Source organism: Sorex fumeus, unplaced genomic scaffold, assembly GCF_029834395.1.
Source record: "Sorex fumeus unplaced genomic scaffold, SorFum_2.1 ptg000008l, whole genome shotgun sequence".
Classification (NCBI taxonomy): domain Eukaryota; kingdom Metazoa; phylum Chordata; class Mammalia; order Eulipotyphla; family Soricidae; genus Sorex; species Sorex fumeus.
Genome location: NW_026606065.1, coordinates 30,133,292 through 30,150,763, shown reverse-complemented (window position 1 = coordinate 30,150,763; position 17,472 = coordinate 30,133,292). Strand labels below are relative to the sequence as shown.

At 58.6% G+C, this 17,472-nt stretch overlaps 1 protein-coding gene across 1 annotated transcript in view; it reads left to right on the top strand.

Moving 5' to 3' along the window:
- The window catches only part of UBAC2 (UBA domain containing 2), a 103,147-nt gene that overhangs the window by 62,196 nt on the left and 23,479 nt on the right, over nucleotides 1–17,472 (top strand). Inside the window, exons 5-6 of the mRNA XM_056109703.1 lie at nucleotides 12,323–12,446; nucleotides 15,567–15,614. Coding sequence (XP_055965678.1) covers nucleotides 12,323–12,446; nucleotides 15,567–15,614 — 172 coding nt within the window. The remainder of the gene's footprint in view (nucleotides 1–12,322; nucleotides 12,447–15,566; nucleotides 15,615–17,472) is intronic.

The window sequence follows — 17,472 nt, the reverse complement described above, 5'->3', positions numbered from 1 at the left end:
AGGAGTGACCCCTGAGCATTGCCTGGCATGGCTTCAAAACAAAACAAACAAACAGAAAAAAAACAGCAGCTCCATAGATGAGGGAAATCTTTGCCAAATGTCTAGAAGAACAGAGCCTTGATTCCGTGAGGTTATGTTCAGTAGACAAAGAACTTCTGCATCATTTTTTCTGACCAGATCTCATGAGAAAGTTACCTGAGTGAGGGCAGGGTCTCCATGAGAACCAGGATGCTGGGTGGTGTCTGTTAAGGGAACCCATGCCCACCCTCGCCGGCTGCCGCAGCCCCATCCCCCAGCCCTGAGGGTCTCTGCTGGCTTTGCTCTAACAGCCTCACTCCTGGGCACTGGTGGACACAGGTGGTTCTCTGGGGGGTGCAGTTGGGTTCCAGCAGGGCTCCGTGTGCGGTGCTCAGGTCACCCGTAGGTATAAGTAAATCAGGAAGTCCCTCAGGTGTCAGCGAGCAGAAGTGAAAGTGCAGGTTGTTATTAATAGAGGGAAGACCTTACGGGAGGGGACTGTGGGGAGAGCAGCCTGGAATGGGGAGCGGAGGTGGGTCCCCCTGAAATGGAATGCCTCCAACTCGCCTATTAAAAGCCGGAGACCAACAGCTGGGAATTTTTTTTTTCTTTTTTAAGAGCGCCCCGTGCAGCGTCAAAGAGCTAATCAGTCAGAGTCACTTGGGGTAGTCGAAGGCACCACAGAGCAAGTGGCAGGCTGACCCCAGCCCAGGGGGAGGCGGAGGTTAACAGGACAAAAGAACCGCCTTCACGTGGAATCCGCATTCCCGGACTGGGGCTGTCCACAGGAAGTACGAAACTGTCAGCACTCATTCCACAAAGCCACAACCACAGCGAGAGCGCTGAACACGCACCTCTTAGAATGTGTCACATCATGGAGATGTAGGGGGCGGGTCTTAGGGGGTTTGTGCCCAGGGACACCATCCATGTCCCTCAGAGCTTTCAAGAAGATATTCAGCTCAGATTCTCCTGGCAACAGTGCAACCCCATTCCGATGGAGCACGGAAAAGATGCAGAATGAGGTGGGGGGAGGGGAGGAGGAAGAGGCTTAAAAAAAAAACACCCTCCAGGTTAGAATTCTGATCTTTGTCAGGGACTCACAGGTTGAGAAATCACTATTCCCGTGCATAGAAGCGAATGACAGAAGTCCTGTGTGCTGAAAGTGAGATGCATGCAGGTGAAGAATTCTGCAAGAGAAGGAGCCAGTCCGGGAAGCTTTCATTTAAAAAAATAATAAGGAAAACTAGGAAAAGGGCAAAATAAGGAAAAATAGGAAAAGTATTAAATACAGCATGCAAAAATCTAGAAAGCAGAAGAAAATTAAGATGATTGCGAAAATTCCCGGAACAGATAAAACAATGCTACAGGATTTATCGTTTGCATCAGGAGATGAAAATGGAGTGATTGTCAGCAAGATCATGGGAATTGTAGGGGCTGGAGAGATAGGGCAGCGGGAAGGGCATTTGCCTTGCACGCAGCCGGCTCAGGTTCAATCCCCAGCCTTCCCCGTGAGCCCCGTGAGCATCCCGAGGTGTGACGCAAGCCCCATCCCCCTCAAACCATGGGTATCCTAAGTGTGGGATGAAAGTGAGGTTGGACCCAGCTGGCCGGGAAAGGTCCCTTGTGAGAAATATCTTTCCGAGAACTAGCCCGGCTTGGGGAGAGGCACGGTCCCGGCAAGCCTCGTGCCTCGGGGGCAGACTTTTTTTTTTCTTTTGGGTCTAATTTCCGTGAAAAATGGTTTTCTTGTTTTTCTTGACCATGCTCGGTCTTCTTCCAGGACATCACCTCAGGAAGAGGCCCCGGGGGCCTGTGTGACCCGGCGTGATTGGTGAGGGCGGGTGGGGGGGGGTGGGGGCGAGTGTCCAGTGTCCCTTCCAGAGCTAAGTGTGACTGCCAGGGCACAGGAGAGTCCGGGGTCTCGAAGCTGCCTGGGCCCCCCCATGCCCCGTCTGCCCTTTGGAACGACCGACTGTCCCGTGGAAGGTGGGCGCGTGGCCTTCTCCGTGCCAGGGTGATGCCCCGAGGGGAAAGTGCAGCCGAGAAAGGTGCTGAGGAAAAGCAGCCCTTGGCCACGACCCTTCCCCCCCCCCACAGACAGGGCTCATGTGGCCTCCTACACACCCTCTCTTCCGTGGTGACCGGATTCAAGGTTTCGTGTTTTTCTTAAACACTGAACCTGAATTGCCTGGGAGATGAGTGACAAGTCTGTGGGAGAAATGTGTGTGTGTGTGTGTGTGTGTGTGTGCACGTGAGTATGTGTGCATGCATGCGTTTGTGTGCATATGTGGGTATGCACGTGTGTTTGTCTCTGTGTGCATATGTGTGTGTCTGTGTGCGTGTGTCTGTGTGTGCATGTGTCTGTTTCTCTGTGTGTGTTTTTGTCTCTGTGTGCATGTGTGTGTCTCTGTGCATGTGTGTGTGCATGTTTGTGTTTCTGTGTTTCCATGTGTGTGTCTCTGTGTGTGTGCATGTGTGTGTCTGTGCGTCTGTGCATGTGTGTGTCTGTGTGTCTTTGTGTATCTCCAGAAACTCGTGCTGCAGGGCGGCCCTTCTGCCAGATCCTCTCACCCAGCCTCAGTGGTCACCTGTGTCTCTCCCCCTGGTGAGCCCTGGCCCTGGTCATGGCCCCCCAGCCTCCCCCGCCCGCCCTGTGCCCAGCTGTGAGCGAGGCAGGCCCGGGGCTTTCTGCCCTGAACCCGGCCACAGACACTGCGTGGAGGCGGCCAGCAGCACAGGCTGAGTTCCCCGGCCACTGGGTCAGGCCTGGGTTCTGGGAACCCGCGTTCCACCACGTTTCCCCCAGCCCCTGAGCACTGTCATGTTAGTCACTTCCCCTCCCCCCGGACAAGGAGAAACCCCTTGTATCCTTGGTGTCCTGGTCCTCAGCCAGTACCAGCTGGGGGGCGTTCCCCCCCCCCCCCCGGGCTCCCTGTCCCCAGGCATCGAGCCCAGCTCTCTCTGGGGGTTCCTTTGTTCTGCAGACATCTGCTGGGACACATCCAGTGGCCCCTGCCGTTGCATGGCATCTCGGCCCCCGTCCTGCCTTCAGCCCGCCCCCCCTTCCCTTGGCCGGGATGACCACTGCCTCTGTGACCTCACTGCCAGGCCCTCACCCGCCCGACCCACTTTCTGCTCATGCTTTCCAGGGGGCAGCCTGGGGCGTTCGCCTTGGGCTGCACTTCCCGGGGCTGTGGCTGGGCCGCCTTTCCCTGGGTTTCTCCGGCCTGCGTGTTCTCGGCACCTGCCCAGCCCACGCAGAAGCCCCGTGTCCGGCTGAAAGTCTGGGGCAGCCTGCGAAGGGCAGAGGAGAGGCAGGACAGCGTGGAGTGCTCACGAGCCCCTCGCCCTCCTGTGGGGACCCGGCCCAGACTCTGCCCCCAGCCGGCTCTTAGGGCCGGTGGGGTCTGCCCCTTGCTGCCGTCAGATCTGTGTAACCTGGGCGAGCTCCCGGCCCGCCCTCCGAGCGAGCATCGTCCGGCCGGAGGAGTCCTCCCGCCCCCAAACCTGTCCTAGTTTTTGTTTAGAATTCATCACGGGTCAATGGCTTCGCTTGCAACACCGTCCCCTCCCCTCACTTTTGCATAACCGGACATGTTGACATGAGCTGGCAGGTTCTTTGAGCCACAGACGGGAAGGGGGGTAGAAAAAAAACCACCAAATTTAGTAAGCCCCTTCCCCCCCACCCGCTACCCAAGCACACTTACTCGCACTTCAAGACTGTTTAGGAGCCGTCTAAGAAAATGGCCTGGGGCACTGGAGCAATAGCACAGCGGGTAGGGCATTTGCCTTGCACTCGGCCGACCCGGGTTTGAATCCCAGCATCCCATATGATCCCCTGAACACCGCCAGGAGTAATTCCTGAGTGCCGAACCAGGAGTAACCCCTGAGCATTGCCGGGAGTGACCCAAAAACCAAAAAAAAAAAAAAAAAATGGCCCGAACTTGAGGGTGGTCAGTGCTCTGGGACTGTGACCCGCCCGGCCACAACCTTGGGGCCTCACCTGGGCGAGGGCAGGCAGGGGCCAGGCAGCGAGCTGACCCCCTGCACCTCATCCCCTCGCCCAAGTAGTTCATGTCTTGAATTTTTCTTGTGGCGGAAGGAGAGTAGAGTCATTACTCGGTTCTAAGCCCCGGTGCTGGCTAGCGTGTAGTTTTCCCCCAGAGATGCCTGAAATGTTTCCTTTTCCGCTAATGTGTCTACTCAGAGATGCCTGAAATGTTTCCTTTCCTCTGATGTTCCTATTCCAATCCTCAACATCCCCCTGGAAAGCGGAGGCTCTGAATTCGAGCAATTTCCTTGGCAAAGGGCCTTAGCTGTGAGTTGAACGGGTCCATGGTAAAGGGCCTTAGCTGTGAGTTGAACGGGTCCATGGTGCAGCCCCAGGCCCGTGTTGGTCTCGCGGCGGGTACCACAGCGCACCCCAAAGAGGAAACGCCGGGAGCGCCGGCCACGCCGCGGGAAGAGCTGATGCAGACACCGCAGGCTCCGGGTCGCTGAGGACTGTGCTCGGCCCGTGGCCGCCCTGTCCCCACTCACCCGCCTCTGCGACAATGGGGGCATCGGGGCTAAGGGGCGCCCAGCGTATGGGGCGCGGGCAGAGTGGCCCAGATTGAGGGGGGCTGTGGCTGGTCCCCTGACACCCAGCGGGGGACTCTCCCCGCCCACCACTGCCGGCCCCTCCGGTTGACAACACAAACATGCCCTGAGGCAGCTGTGTGCCCCAGCCTGAGGCCCTGGGCTGGCGGGAAAGACCAGCTGGCCCCCACGCCTGAGATGGTGGCGTGCTGGTGGCCTGCCCCCTCTCCGGACAGAGCCACGCGTGCCCTCGAGGGACCACTCGGAGTAGGGCGGCGGCGTTTTATCCCAGGGTCCCCTGACAGCTCCCGTTGGTGGGAACCCGGGCGGGCAGTGCCTGGGGGTGGACAGCCTGGACGCTGCCCTCCTCCTGGCACTGAGCCCCACCCCCACTCCTGACTTACCAGCTGGGACTGCCTCAGAGAGACCCGGGAGGGGATAGAGAGAGGGAGAGAGACAAAAAGGGAGAGGGAGGGGGGAGAGAACAAGGAGAGAGAGAGGAGAAAGAAGGAGGGGAGAGGGGGAGACCTTTAGTCTCGTGGCCAGGGGCTGTCTCCACCATCGGTGCTGGGGAAGGGACCTTGTGAGGATGAGGCGCCCCCTCACTCCCCAAAGGAAAGGGTCTCACCCGTCTGGGTTTCGCCCCCTGGCCCCACTGAGGCACGGGGCGCATGGCACCCCAGAGAGTCGCGACTGCCTGCGCTCCTGAGCCCTGGAGACTTCGCCAAGTGCCCCTGCCGCCCCCGCCCCCCGGGACGGGCAGGCGCCCTCACTGGGCTGCTGCTCCTACGGGCTCGGGGGCTTCAATCCCACCCACACGCCACTGCAGGAACCAGCCTGGGTCCAGCCCCCCCTTCCTGCACCACAGGCAGCGTGGTCCTGCCCACCAGCACGCGCACAGCACTGGCTCATCCCCAGAGCCCAGCCCTGTGTGCTCTATCACACCCTCCACGTCGGGGCTGAGAGCCGGACACACCCCGAGCTCCCACACGGGTCCACAAGTCCACAAGTTCCGGGGGGGGGAACTCTCAGTGGGGAGGGCAGCTCTATGGGCTCAGACACCCCAGTTCCCAGGCACATTCGCCGCCGATCGAGCAAGGGAGGCCGGGTACACGCGGCTGCCCCTGGCCACCCCCAGCCCTCTGTTCCCGCGAGTGTGTCGCTCCTTTTCTCCCTGTCACCCCTCGCTCCCTCGTGGCGAGTCCACGAGGGGATGGGGATGTTGAGTCCCACCGCTGATTGGCCTTTCGCTGATTTGTCTCTATGCAGCTTTTCAGGCACCAGCAGCTGTGGAGCAAACGTTCCCGCTCGCCGTGCTGATGCGTTAGAGCCTCTGCCACGGAGGCCCTGGGTTCAGAAGCTAGTGGGGGCCCCAGGGAACTGAAGGGACAGTGCCTGACTCCTCCCTCCCCCCCCCCCCCACTCGGCTGTGGCAGCTCCTCGGGAGACCCCTCTAAGAGGAGAGGAGTTTGCTGCTTCGGACCCCCATGGTGGGGGCTTGCCTTCCCACCTGGTGCCCACCCTGCTCCTACGGGATTGCCCAGAATCCCCCCTCAGTGGGCAGCTGCCCGGTGCCGTCAGCCAGACACGAGGAGGTGCGGGAGGGGCCCCAGCCCCCAGCACCTCTTCCTGCCCACGGACAGCCAGTCCTGCCGGCAGCACGGGTACGAGAGTCGCGGGGCAGAGGCAGCAGCGAGGGAGGGAAGGAGGAGGGGGGCTCCACCGCCCACAGTCACGACCTTGGACCCCAGGAGGGAAGGAATCCCCCCATACATGCCCTGCCCCCAGGTCCCCGTTGCTGCCCAGAGCCACTGTCCCCTCCCCGCCCCACCTGGTCAGAGATCCTGGCCAAGTGCCGCATGCGACTCCCCCTCGCTCTGCCTCTAGAAGTCCTGCTGAGACCCATCCATGCCGGGTGCACTGCCCCTGTGACCCGGCCCGCCCGCTCTCTGCCCTTCGCCCAGGGTCTCTACTCCTGCTCTCAGTTCCCCAGACAGCACAGAAAGCCCGCGAACGCCCAAAGCGCAGAGGAAACCCACGGGGAGGGCTCAGCTGCCCGGGTCCGTTCCCTGTGGCGGGGGAGGGATTTCGCCTCACCCCACACGTGGTCCGCACCATCGTCACCACGCTCCTTCCCTTGGCCGGGCTGCCCGCCACGGCCAGGGCAATCCCGCCTTCCTGGCACAGATATTTTCGGCGCGCCCGTTGCCTCTGCCTGGCTTAACTATAGCCCATCAGCTCTGCCCGTCTCCCCCCTACACACACACACCGCCATCCCCCAGGGTCCACGCGGGACACGTGACAGTTCTCACTCCCCACGGCAGCTGCAGAATCACAGTCTTCGCCTTTGACCTCACGCCCTACCCAGCTGCCCCCAAGTTTCCCGTAGCACGAAAGAAATCCGTTGGGGGGAATAGTGGGGGGGGGGGGGGGAAGCAGCGTCTCTGGACTTACCTCGCGGGCAGCTGCCCGCTGGCTCTGCAGCTCAGATAGCTCGGCCCTGACTGAGCGGACTGCCTCCCCGCCACACCCTTTTATGTGCTGCCTTGGTTTTTTTTCAAATGGGAAGTGAGCTTGTGAGCTTTTTTTTTTTTGGTGTTTTTTTTTTTTTTAAATCTCTGTGTATGAACCATTTGCCAAAAAAGCCCCGTGGAATTTATGCTTTGCTGATACCTCGTGGAACTTTTCTAAACTTTTCTATGCAGACTGAGGTTCCCACCCCCCCCCCCAAAATAAATAAATAAATAAATTCTTTGGAAGTGTCAGAAAACCGTAATCTCTGACCAGCGAGGGCGCCACGGAAAGGCATATGGGACACTGGCACTTTTCTGCCCAGGGTCCTGTAGAAAGAGTTTTTAAAAAAGAGGAAAAAAAAGTGATAGCACAGTGGGTAGGGCGTTTGCCTTGCACGTGGCCGACCCGGGTTCGATTCCCAGCATCACATATGGTCCCCTGAGCACTGCTAGGAGTAATTCCTAAGTGCAGAGCCAGGAGTAACCCCTGAGTATCGCCAGGTGTGACCCAAAAAGAAAAAGAAAAGAGAAAAAAAAACCCAGATAGATAAAAGTGCCAGTCCCCGGGGCTTCTGGAGACCCCTTCCTCCTGGCGGGAATGCCAGCCCAGCCCCAGCAGGCAAGGGGCAGGGTGCCCGTGTCGGACCTCTCAGCTGCGGAGAGCAGGGGCAAGGCCAGAGGGAGGCGTGAACCAGAGGGAGGGTCTTCCAGGCCAGGTGTGCCCCTAGCTGCCCTGTGGAGATGCTTTAGTTGGATGGCGCCTTTGAACTGGACCCTGTGGCCAAGAAGGGTTGTAATTCTGTGACGCCAGGGCTCTTCCTTCCATACTCAGTCAGCCTAACCCCAAGGTCTTCCCCACTGGGTAGAACGGACCCATTTAGAACTTTCTGTGGTCTTCTGAACTGGTGTGTCCCAAATTGGGCAGGTGGTGCCATGCCACCCTGCCCTGGGACTCTGGCATGATGGGGATGTACAGAGGGGCTCTAGAGATTTGGGGCCATACCCGGCAGTGCTCAGGGCTGACTCCTGGCTCTGTGCTCAGGGAGTTCTGCCGGGCTTGGAGGACCCTAGTCTGTGCCGGGGATTGAACCTGGGTCATCTGCCTGCAAGGCCAGCGCCCTCCCGGCTGTGTACTCTCCAGCCCCTAGGGGGCGCTGTCTGTTGCCCTAACGTTGGGTTGTTTTCCGAAGGGGGTTGGTCTCTGGGGGGGTCTATGGGCTTCTCCCCTGCTAAGAGTGTGGTAGGTGGGAACCTTGGTTATACGTGCTGGGAAGGGCTCCGAGGATGCGCAGAGAGAGCTAAGGGCCAAGACTGCAAAGAAATTCTCCCCACCCCCCCCACCCCCCATGGTGCAGCCTGCGGCTCCACTCTTGCTTCTGAAGTTGTTTAAACATCTTAGTCGTTGTTATTACAGGGGGAAAGCAACTGTGGCCGGGGGGTGGTGGGGGGTGGCATTTGCTCCCTGGCTGACCCTGGGCAAGGCAGGGCTACACCCCTCCCCAGAGTGTGTTTGAGCACCTGCAGGGGGTGCGCCCTGACTGTCTGGGCGTGCAGGGCTGAGCAGGTGCCTGGAGCCTTCTCTGCCGCCTCTCCTGTGTGTGCGGCCTCGATGCCCGGCTGGAGGAGTCGACCGCGGCCAGTCCGAACCGGAGCCAGACAGGTGCCACCGCGGGTGTCAGGACAGGTGCTGGCTAAAATAAGGCCCGGAGAAAGGCCAGTCGGTGACTAATAACAGGATGATAGTCTCTGTGGGGACAAAGAGCGGAGGAAATTTTCCAGCCCAGACCCGGGTCACCGGCATCTGAAACGTGGGCCCTGCTATCGCGGCCGTGTGGTCTGGGCCTGAGTCAGTCGCGGACGCTTCCCCGTGGCCGCTGGCGTCTGAGGAATTTTCCTTCCCTTTTTCCCTCCCGTCGGCGCGCCAGCCAGGGGCTGCGTCCCCCCCCCACCACACCCAGTTCCCCATGGTCACACTGTGGCTCACAATGAAAGGAACCCGAGTGGGACGTCGCGTGGGTTGGTCCTTGTCACAGCATCACCCCGGGAGGAATATAAACAGGGCGGCTGTGCGCGGAATTCCTGGAGGAACGTGTCTCACAGCCAGAGTCACCAGCGCCGCCCAAGCACTGGCCTCTCCGTGGCCAGGGGACCGGTGTCCAGTGTCCAGAGCCTGTCTGGGAAAAGCACAAATTCCCATCCCACGGAAAGGCAGGAAGCTCAGGAAGGAGCCTTGACTATGAAGGATGGGTCCGCTCCTCCGTGCCGATTTCCCCCTTCAGGAGATTCAGTCACTCGGCCTGTCCACGCAGGGCCAGAGCAGCAGGCTAGACCCCCCCCCCCAACACCCCCAGAAACCCCTCCCACACATGCATTCTAACCCAGGAGATGGGGAGGGGGGATAAGTCTCCTGGGATCGGAAGGTTGGGGGGAGGGGTCCCCGGGGGAAGGGACTTGAGGTGTGGCTTGATGTGGGGTGGGCAGGGATGGGCCTCTAGGGCAGGGGGTCATCGAGGAGCAGGCCAGAGCCAGCAAGGAGATGGAGAGCAATGTTTTATGAGTCGTTCATTGATGGACTCGTTTTGTTCTGTCCAAGGCACCCGTGATTGAAAAACTGTTCGTGATGGGGGTTCGTGCATCCAGCACTCCAACAGCCCCTCCCCCCACCAGTGTCTGAGTCCCCCAGCCCCTGCTCAGTTCTGGAGACCAGCCCTCAGGGCCCTTTGCCCAGTGGTCACTGCCCTCCTGCTCTGCTTTCCAGCCCACAGAGGACATTCCCGGGTCTGTCCCTCGGCTGCCAGCTGACGTCCTTCTGTGTCTTTCGGTGGCTGATCTTCGCCCTCTGAGTGGGGTGTCTCTGCTCGATTTTAAGCCAAGAATGACTAAGTCGTACTTTTTTTTTCTTTTTTCAGTTGAGATGACCTTGGTTTACATCATTGTATATTTTTAAGACTGACGATTCTTAAAGACACGTAATCAGCTAAGTTCAGAGGAATGGAGTGGGGGGAAAAAGGAAAAAATATAAGAAAAAAAAAAAACAACGCTTTGGTGTTGTTTTGAGAATACGTCTCTGTTCCCTTGCTCTTAATCCACCAGGGCTGGCGCCCATTCTGTCAGGGGCAGAGGGCACAGTCCCGCCAGACAGAGCTCTGGCTTCCTCTTGCAGCTGCCTGAGCTCTTGAGAGCCCCGGGGGTGAGTGAACCGGGCTTGGGACAGACCTCACCAGTCCCTCTGTCGTGGGCACACTCCCTCCCCTTCCCTGAGGTCTCCGGGGGTGGCCAGGCTGTTGGTGCCAATCGTCTGCAGCTGACAGACCCCTCTTCAGCCCCAGGATGTGGGGTCTTTGCCACAGGGGTGGCCCCAGCCCGGGCCCCACCCCCGGCCACACACAGTCGTAAGTTTTGCTCATTTCCCGCCATTGATGCGGTAGCATCTGTCAATTTTCGGTATGTCTTGACTGGGTTTAGTTTTTGGTTCAATTTGGGTTGAGAAGATTTGGCAGGTTTTTTTTTTCTTTTCTTTCTTTTTTTTTTTTTTTTAATAACACGATCAAAACATCTCTAGGGGCCAGAGAGGTAGTAGAATGGGTCCGGTGCTTGCCTGGCACACAGCTGACCCAGGCTGGATCCTGGCCCCCATATCATGCTCCGAGCAAAGGAGTAACTCCCAAGTGTAGAGCCGGGAGTAACTGTTGATCACCGCCACGTGTGACCCCCAAATCAAACAAATCAAAATATCCCAAGAGAACAGAAATGCATAAGAAGCCAGGAGGGGCCAGGCATGTTCCTCTGGGGGAGGGAGGTCACTTCTGGCCTTTTTCTCATGGGAAAGGGGTGGTTCTCCGTGCCGGGCAGGAAGGGAAGGCGAGAGGGCATGACCACCCCAGGGTCTGAGGATCAAAGTGGGTATTTGGAGCCGGGGCTGTCCCCAGCCCACAACTGGACCCTGGTATCTGGCGACCCCTGCCCCAGCACGCACACACACACACACACACACACACACACACACACACACACCCAGCCATAGACAGGGATGCAGCTATGATGGCTGGGCAGAATTTTGGGGCAGCAGAAGAGGACACGTGGCTGAGAGTCTCTGTTCCCCAGAGGGCAACGAGAGGGACACTGGGTCCAGGTGCCACACCTCATCACCGGGGTTGGGGGGGGAGCAGTCCAGACCGATGTGTGCCGGGCAGGGACCCCTTGCTGGGCCTGGGGTGTGCCAGTTGGAGCGAGCAGAAGACTTGTGGGGCGCTAGAGTGAGGAGAGAGATGCCGGGTGACGGCCGAGGACCACCACGTTGTCAGGGAGCCCACGGAAGGCCGGGGCCAGGTGGAGTGGTGTTGGGTCAGCAGGGGATTGGGGGCCAGGGACACGGTGCTGGCAGGCCGCCTCTGACTTGGTCCAGATGAATCCAGTTGAGTTTCCCAGCAAAGATGAAGGGATAGGAGGACAGCTGGAGGGGGCAGGGGGCATCTGGCTTCATCTTCCCCGGAAGCCACCAAGCAAGAGGCAATAAGGCAGGGAGAGTACTTGCCCTGCACGTGACCGGGGGCGGGTTCCCCCCAGCATCACCAGGAGTGTTCCCTGAGCTCAGAGCCAGGAGTAAGCCATGAGCATCGCCAGGTGTGGCCAAAAACTAAAAAGAACAGAGGGTGGGGAAACAAAGAGCCAGGAAACCAGAAACCCCCCTAGCAGCATCCGAGTTTAAGCCGGAGGAGGGAGTTTGCGGGAGGGAAAGGTAGGGCCTGCGTGTCTGCCTTTGGCCTGGGCTGGTCTTGCCCATGCGCGTGACTCCGTGCGTTTGTTCATTTGTTTGTTGGGCCAGAGAGGTGAAACTGGCGGGGAGGAAGTGTGACCCTGGCGCTCTCGCGGACGCTTTTCCCCACCGCACCTGACGTTTCAACCACAGTCGCTGAAAAACGCTGGTGGTGAGAGTTTCACTGGCCAAGGATGCAGGTTGTTGTTTTTTTTGTTTTGGTTTGGTTTTTTTTTGTTTTGTTTTGTTTTGTTTCGGTTTTTTCACGAAATAGGCAACTCCAACTCCAAATGGTTTCAGATGGGATGCCCATATAACATTTTGGAGGTCAGCCTGTGTTTCTGAGACTTTTCCAGACAGGAACAGACTGCTCCTCAGCCGTTTTACTTCGAATGTCCCTCTGCCGTGGGCTTTGGACACTGGTGTAATTGTGATTTCTTTCCATCTGTTTGCACAGCCTGGCGCCCCTGTTCGCTCTGTTCGTCCCGTTCTACTGCTCCATACCGAGGGTCCAGGTGGCTCAGGTGCTGGGCCCTCTGGCCATCACAAACAAGACCTTGATTTATATATTGGGACTGCAGGTACGGTATGCATTTTTATCATCACTGTTTCTAACTAAAATCTATTCTCTCTCTCTCTCTCTCTCTCTCTCTCTCTCTCTCTCTCTCTCTTAATTGGGGGGAGGGTTTGTCTCTTTTGATCTCCTTGAAAACTGTTTTTTCCCATAAGTTTGGCTTCTTGATCGCTATCAGATGTTCAAAGGAAGTGTTACCAAACCAGAACATCAAGGTAAAGAAGCCTTTCGAAATCTGATAAGAGCTTTCACTGTAATTTGTATCAGTGGAAAATATTTTAAATTTTATCATACAGTAGCGTGTGAGTACTTTTTTTTAAAAAAAAAAAGAAAGCATCACAGTGTGAAGTGGAAACAAGTGAGAAGCAAACTCAGAGAGCAGAAAACGGTCGTGAGCATGGGTGTCCTGAAGCCGGGTCCCCAAGCACGAGCTCCGAGAGGAAATGCCAGCTCTGCCATCCAGCCCGCACGCCGGCGCTTTCTAGAAGGCCCTCATCCCCTTGCCACCCCCCTGCCGCCCGCTCTCCCGGGCCTGTCCCCAGTCGCCCTGTGGAGGGTCGTGCCGGTGGCCAAGTGCTCGGGCCGACTCTGTGTGAGGCTTACGCCTCGAGAGTGGCGCCTCCCCCGCAGTCAGTGGGCACTGTCTGAGGCCCACCCGGAGAGAGACCCTCTTGGCGGTCTCCGTTTCCTCTGTCCGACGCTGGTCACCCTGCGTCCTCCCCCCGCCGTGGCTCTGACATGGCTGCTTCCTGCTGAGTGCCTGAAGCCTGGCCTTTTGCTCCACGGCCAGTGTTCTCAGCATCCCTTGTCCCACACGCCCCCGCCGCCGGATGCCGGCGTCCCCGCCAGGTGCCCCCCACTCCCCCTTCTAACCCTCGGCGTTTCCTCTCTTCCTCCTCTCTTCCGTGCGCTGCCGTGGTGCCTTATCAGCAGCCCATCGGGCGCGGGCGTTCTCCCCTCGCGCTCAGGCTCTAACCGGTGCTCATGAGTGGGGCTTGGCCCGCACGCGCCTCCCGCACCTTCCTCCTCCCGGGAGCCCGAAAGCCTCCCTGCAGTTCCCCTTTCAGAAAACAGCATGCCCGAGTGGGGTGGGGGCCGCGGCCCCAAGTCCTGCTCAGGCCAGCCCCCACAGCGGCGGGCTGGCTGGGGGAAGCGCTTGGGGTCCAGCTGCCGCCCTGGGGACCGTTTGCCCTTATTGTTGCCTCTGCCTGGGCTCGGCAGTGCCAAGTGTCAGCTCAGGGTCTGAGCCCGAGAGCCCGGCACGACCGAGCGAGCTGTGCAGCAGCCAACACCGCGGGTCGCACTGAGCCTGGAGTGTGTGTGTGAGTGTGTGTCTAAGACTATGTGAGAGTGCATGTGTGTCTGCGTGTGTCTAAAAGTGTATATGTGGTTTGTGTGTGTATACATGTGTGAGAGTGTGTATATGAGAGTGTGTATGAAAGTGTGTGTATGTGTGTGAGAGTGTGTTTTTGAGTATATGTGTGTGTCTAAGAGTGTATATGTGAGTGTGTGTATGAGACTGTGTGAAAGTGTATATGTGAGTGTGAGTGTGTGTGTCTGAGTGTATGTGTTTGTTTAAGAGTATATGTGTGAGAGTGTCTGAGTGTGTATGAGAGTGTGTGTGTGACTGAGTGTGTGTGTGTGAGAGCGTGTGTATGAGTGTGTATATGAGAGTGTGTGTATGACTGTGAGTGTGTGTGTATGACAGTGTGTGTGTTACTGTGTTTGTGTATGAGACTGTGTGTGTATGAGAGTGTGTATGTATGAGAGTGTGTATGTATGAGTGTGTGTGAGTTTGTGTGACTGAGTGTGTGTATATGAGACTCTGTGTGTGGGGGGGGTAGATGATGATATCAAAGAGCAGAGCTGGAGACGCCCAGTGGATTTCCTATTAGACTGAAGAAGCATCCAGAGTTGTTCTCGCCCGCCTTGGCGTGGGTGTGAGCGACCCCCTTTCTCTCCAAGTCTCACACGCACAGCCCTGCACCTGTCAACCCCCCAGGTGGTGGCTTCTTGAGAGGCATTTGCTGTGCAGGTGTGTGAATGAACAACACTCATCACTGTCGGGAGAGACCAAGCATCGGCGTCCTGCTGGGGCCGTGGGAGATACGGCGAAGTGGAGCCACGCCCTGTGGGTCCACAGGAATCAGTCTCCACCTGCACTGCAGTGATGCCCACAGTGGCCGGGGGCAGGAGCTGGCCAGACCCCCCGCCCCCCACCTCCAGGTGCCCTCTGGGTCTCCTCCTGTTCTGGTCCATTGAGCCCTTCGTCTTAGGATGCTCGGAGGGGAGCCGGGGATTTCTCGTGTATGAAAAACTCTTGAAGACTGGGAGCCTGGCCCATGTAGGTGCCAGGAGAGTGTCCACCTCAGCCTAGTCTTCGAAGACGGCGGCAGAACATCCCGCCTTCCCGGTCACCAGCCGAGCACGCGTGCCTGAGCCAGGGCCGAGCAATGACAGCCGAACGTCAGGGCTGCAGCTGAGGCTGTGAAGTGGCCCCACGCGGCCCCTCCCCCCCCTTGCCTCCTCTGCTGGACCAGCAGGAACTGGACCCAAGCCCAGCCTTCCTGCTCTGCTTCCCACGCCGGGGTCCATGCTGGGCACCCGGCACCAGCCTACGCCTGCAGGAGCTCTAGGGGCGGCTCCTGGCCTGGTGAAAAGCCCCGAGGGGGTGCCCAGACGTCATCGGTGACTGGGAAACTGGAGAGGTTCCCCGAGCCCCATCCCTCCCTCTCCTGCTTGGGTGCTTGGTTGAAGGGAAGGAGAAGGCAGCGGTGGTGAAGATACAGGGACGGCGGCACCGGCTGCCGCGGCGTCAGCTCTGGCCATTCCCAAGGTGGCGTTCTTGCCTGCTCCGACGGGGAGTGCCCACTGACGGAGGAGTCAGCCTGGCCCCTGGCGGTCATGCGAGAGGCTGAGATCTCAGGTCAGAAAGAAACAGAAACAAAGACAGACAGACAAACGGAGACCTTCTTCTCTTTCCAAGAACGGAATTGGTGTGTTATTGTTTTCGGTGTGCCTTGTGGTGACGTGGCGTGGATGTTGTGATGCTGAGGCTGAGTGGGCATAACTATAGCTGAATTTCATTTTTAGTTGCCTAATTTTTTTTTCTCTCTTTCCCTTACAGCTTTTCACCTCTGGTTCCTACATCTGGATTGTAGCCATAAGTGGACTTGTAAGTGTGACTTCCCCGCCCCCGTTCCCTCTCGGGGGAAAATTGGGGGAGAGCGTCTGGGTAGCTGAAGGGCCCCTCTGGCTGGGTTCTGGCCCAAAAACCCTTCCTTGGGCTGGGAAGAGGAGCTGAGAGGAAGAGGGAGCCACTTCGTCTCTACGTTCCAGAAAATTGGGGAGGGCCACACCCGGCCATGCTCACTCCTGGCCCTGTGCGCAGGAATCGGGGACCCCGTGGGATGCTGGCATCGAACCTGGGTCAGCCGCGTGCAAGGCCAGCAGGGCCCTCCCCACTGTCCCATCGCTCTAGCCTCGTGCCAGGAAAATGTTGACCAAAGTCTTTTCTGACCCGGGGTGTTGTTGGTGTCAGGGTTGTCTTTAAATTCTATTCGTAGCTTCTGCCCTGTCCCCAGAAGAGGAGGGAAAAAATAAGTAATAGCAGAAAAAGAAAATGCAGAAGTCGGGCTTAACTAAAAATAGGGTGAGGTTCTTTTCTGCTTGTGTTTTGTGACGAGACCTCGTCATTCGAGGAAAAAAATCAGGCCGAGTGGGAAGTCCGGGGGTGAGGGTTGGCGGGCGGTTTTTAGCCTTCTCGGTGGAGAGGCGGGATGCTGTGGGGTGGGATCAGGGGACCTGGGTGGAAGGCAGAGGTGTGGGGAGGTCCCGTACCCCTCCAGGTCCGTCCTGTGACTGTCAGATGGTCACAGAGCCTCAGTGGTCTGTACTGCGGCTTGTCTGCCCCTGCTCCTCACACGGGCACCCAGGGCCAGGCGCAGGGCTCACACCACCCGCCCTCGGGCTCTCACGGCTGCGTTATTACCTTAGCAGGGACCCTTGACTCCTTGATCTAGGCAGCAAAAATGCGCTGGGAGGGGGGCTGGAAGGACAGAACATCAGGAAGGCGCTTGCCCTGCCTGTTCTGTTCTCAGCATCCCAAGGGGTGCCCCGAGCCCCACCAGGAGCGATTCCTGTGCGTAGAACCGGGAGCAAGCCCCGAGCACCACCGGGTGTGGACGGCCCCAAAAAGGGAAAAAGAAGAATCACCAGGTGCCGAAGGGCTGCTTCTCTCACCACCTCCTTGCCTACAATCACGGCTGCAGGGACCTTTGTGCTTCAGTACCCCGTTGGCTTTTGCGTGCTGGGTTCAGAATCTGCACGTTTGAGTGGGTGCGGGCTGCCACCACCCGAGTTGCGTTTGGTGCCTGCACTGCTGTTCCGCTCCACCTGTTGTCTTTATCGGCATCCTCCCCTCCCCCTCCCCCTCCCCTACCACTCCCCCTCCCCTTTCCCCTCCCCCTCCCGCTCCTCCCTCTTCTTCCCCTCCTCCTCCTCCCCTTCCTCCTCTACCTTCCCCTTCCCCTCCTCCCCCTTCTCCCTTCACCCCTTCCTCTCCCCCTCCTCTCTCTTTCCTCCTCCCCCTCCTCCCTCTTTCCTCCTCCTCCCCTCCTCCTCGCCTTCCTCCTCCCTCCTCCCCCCCCCACCCCAGCACCCCATCCTTGTTCCATGAACGCCTGTCCCGGTGGTGCCCGCTCTGCCCTTCAGAACCTCTCCCCCGTTGGTTGCTGTCAGTCACCCCGGCTTGTAGCGGTGGTCACAGGGCTGGGGGGGGGGGGGCGTAAGCCAAGAGCGAGGCTGCGTTGGTGCCACCCCACAAACCTTGGTGCTTGTTTTGAACCTGGTGGGTATTTTCTTTCTCACTTTGTTCCAGAGGGTTATTTTTATTTCTTTCCTTCCTTGTCGGGAGCTTCCCAAGCTTCGCTCCGGGGATGAGGGGCGGGAGTGGGGTGCTGGTGAGGGGCCCCCGGCGACAGCGACACAGCACAGCAGTGGCCCCTGGCAGAGGTGCCCCCAGCGCGCCGAGC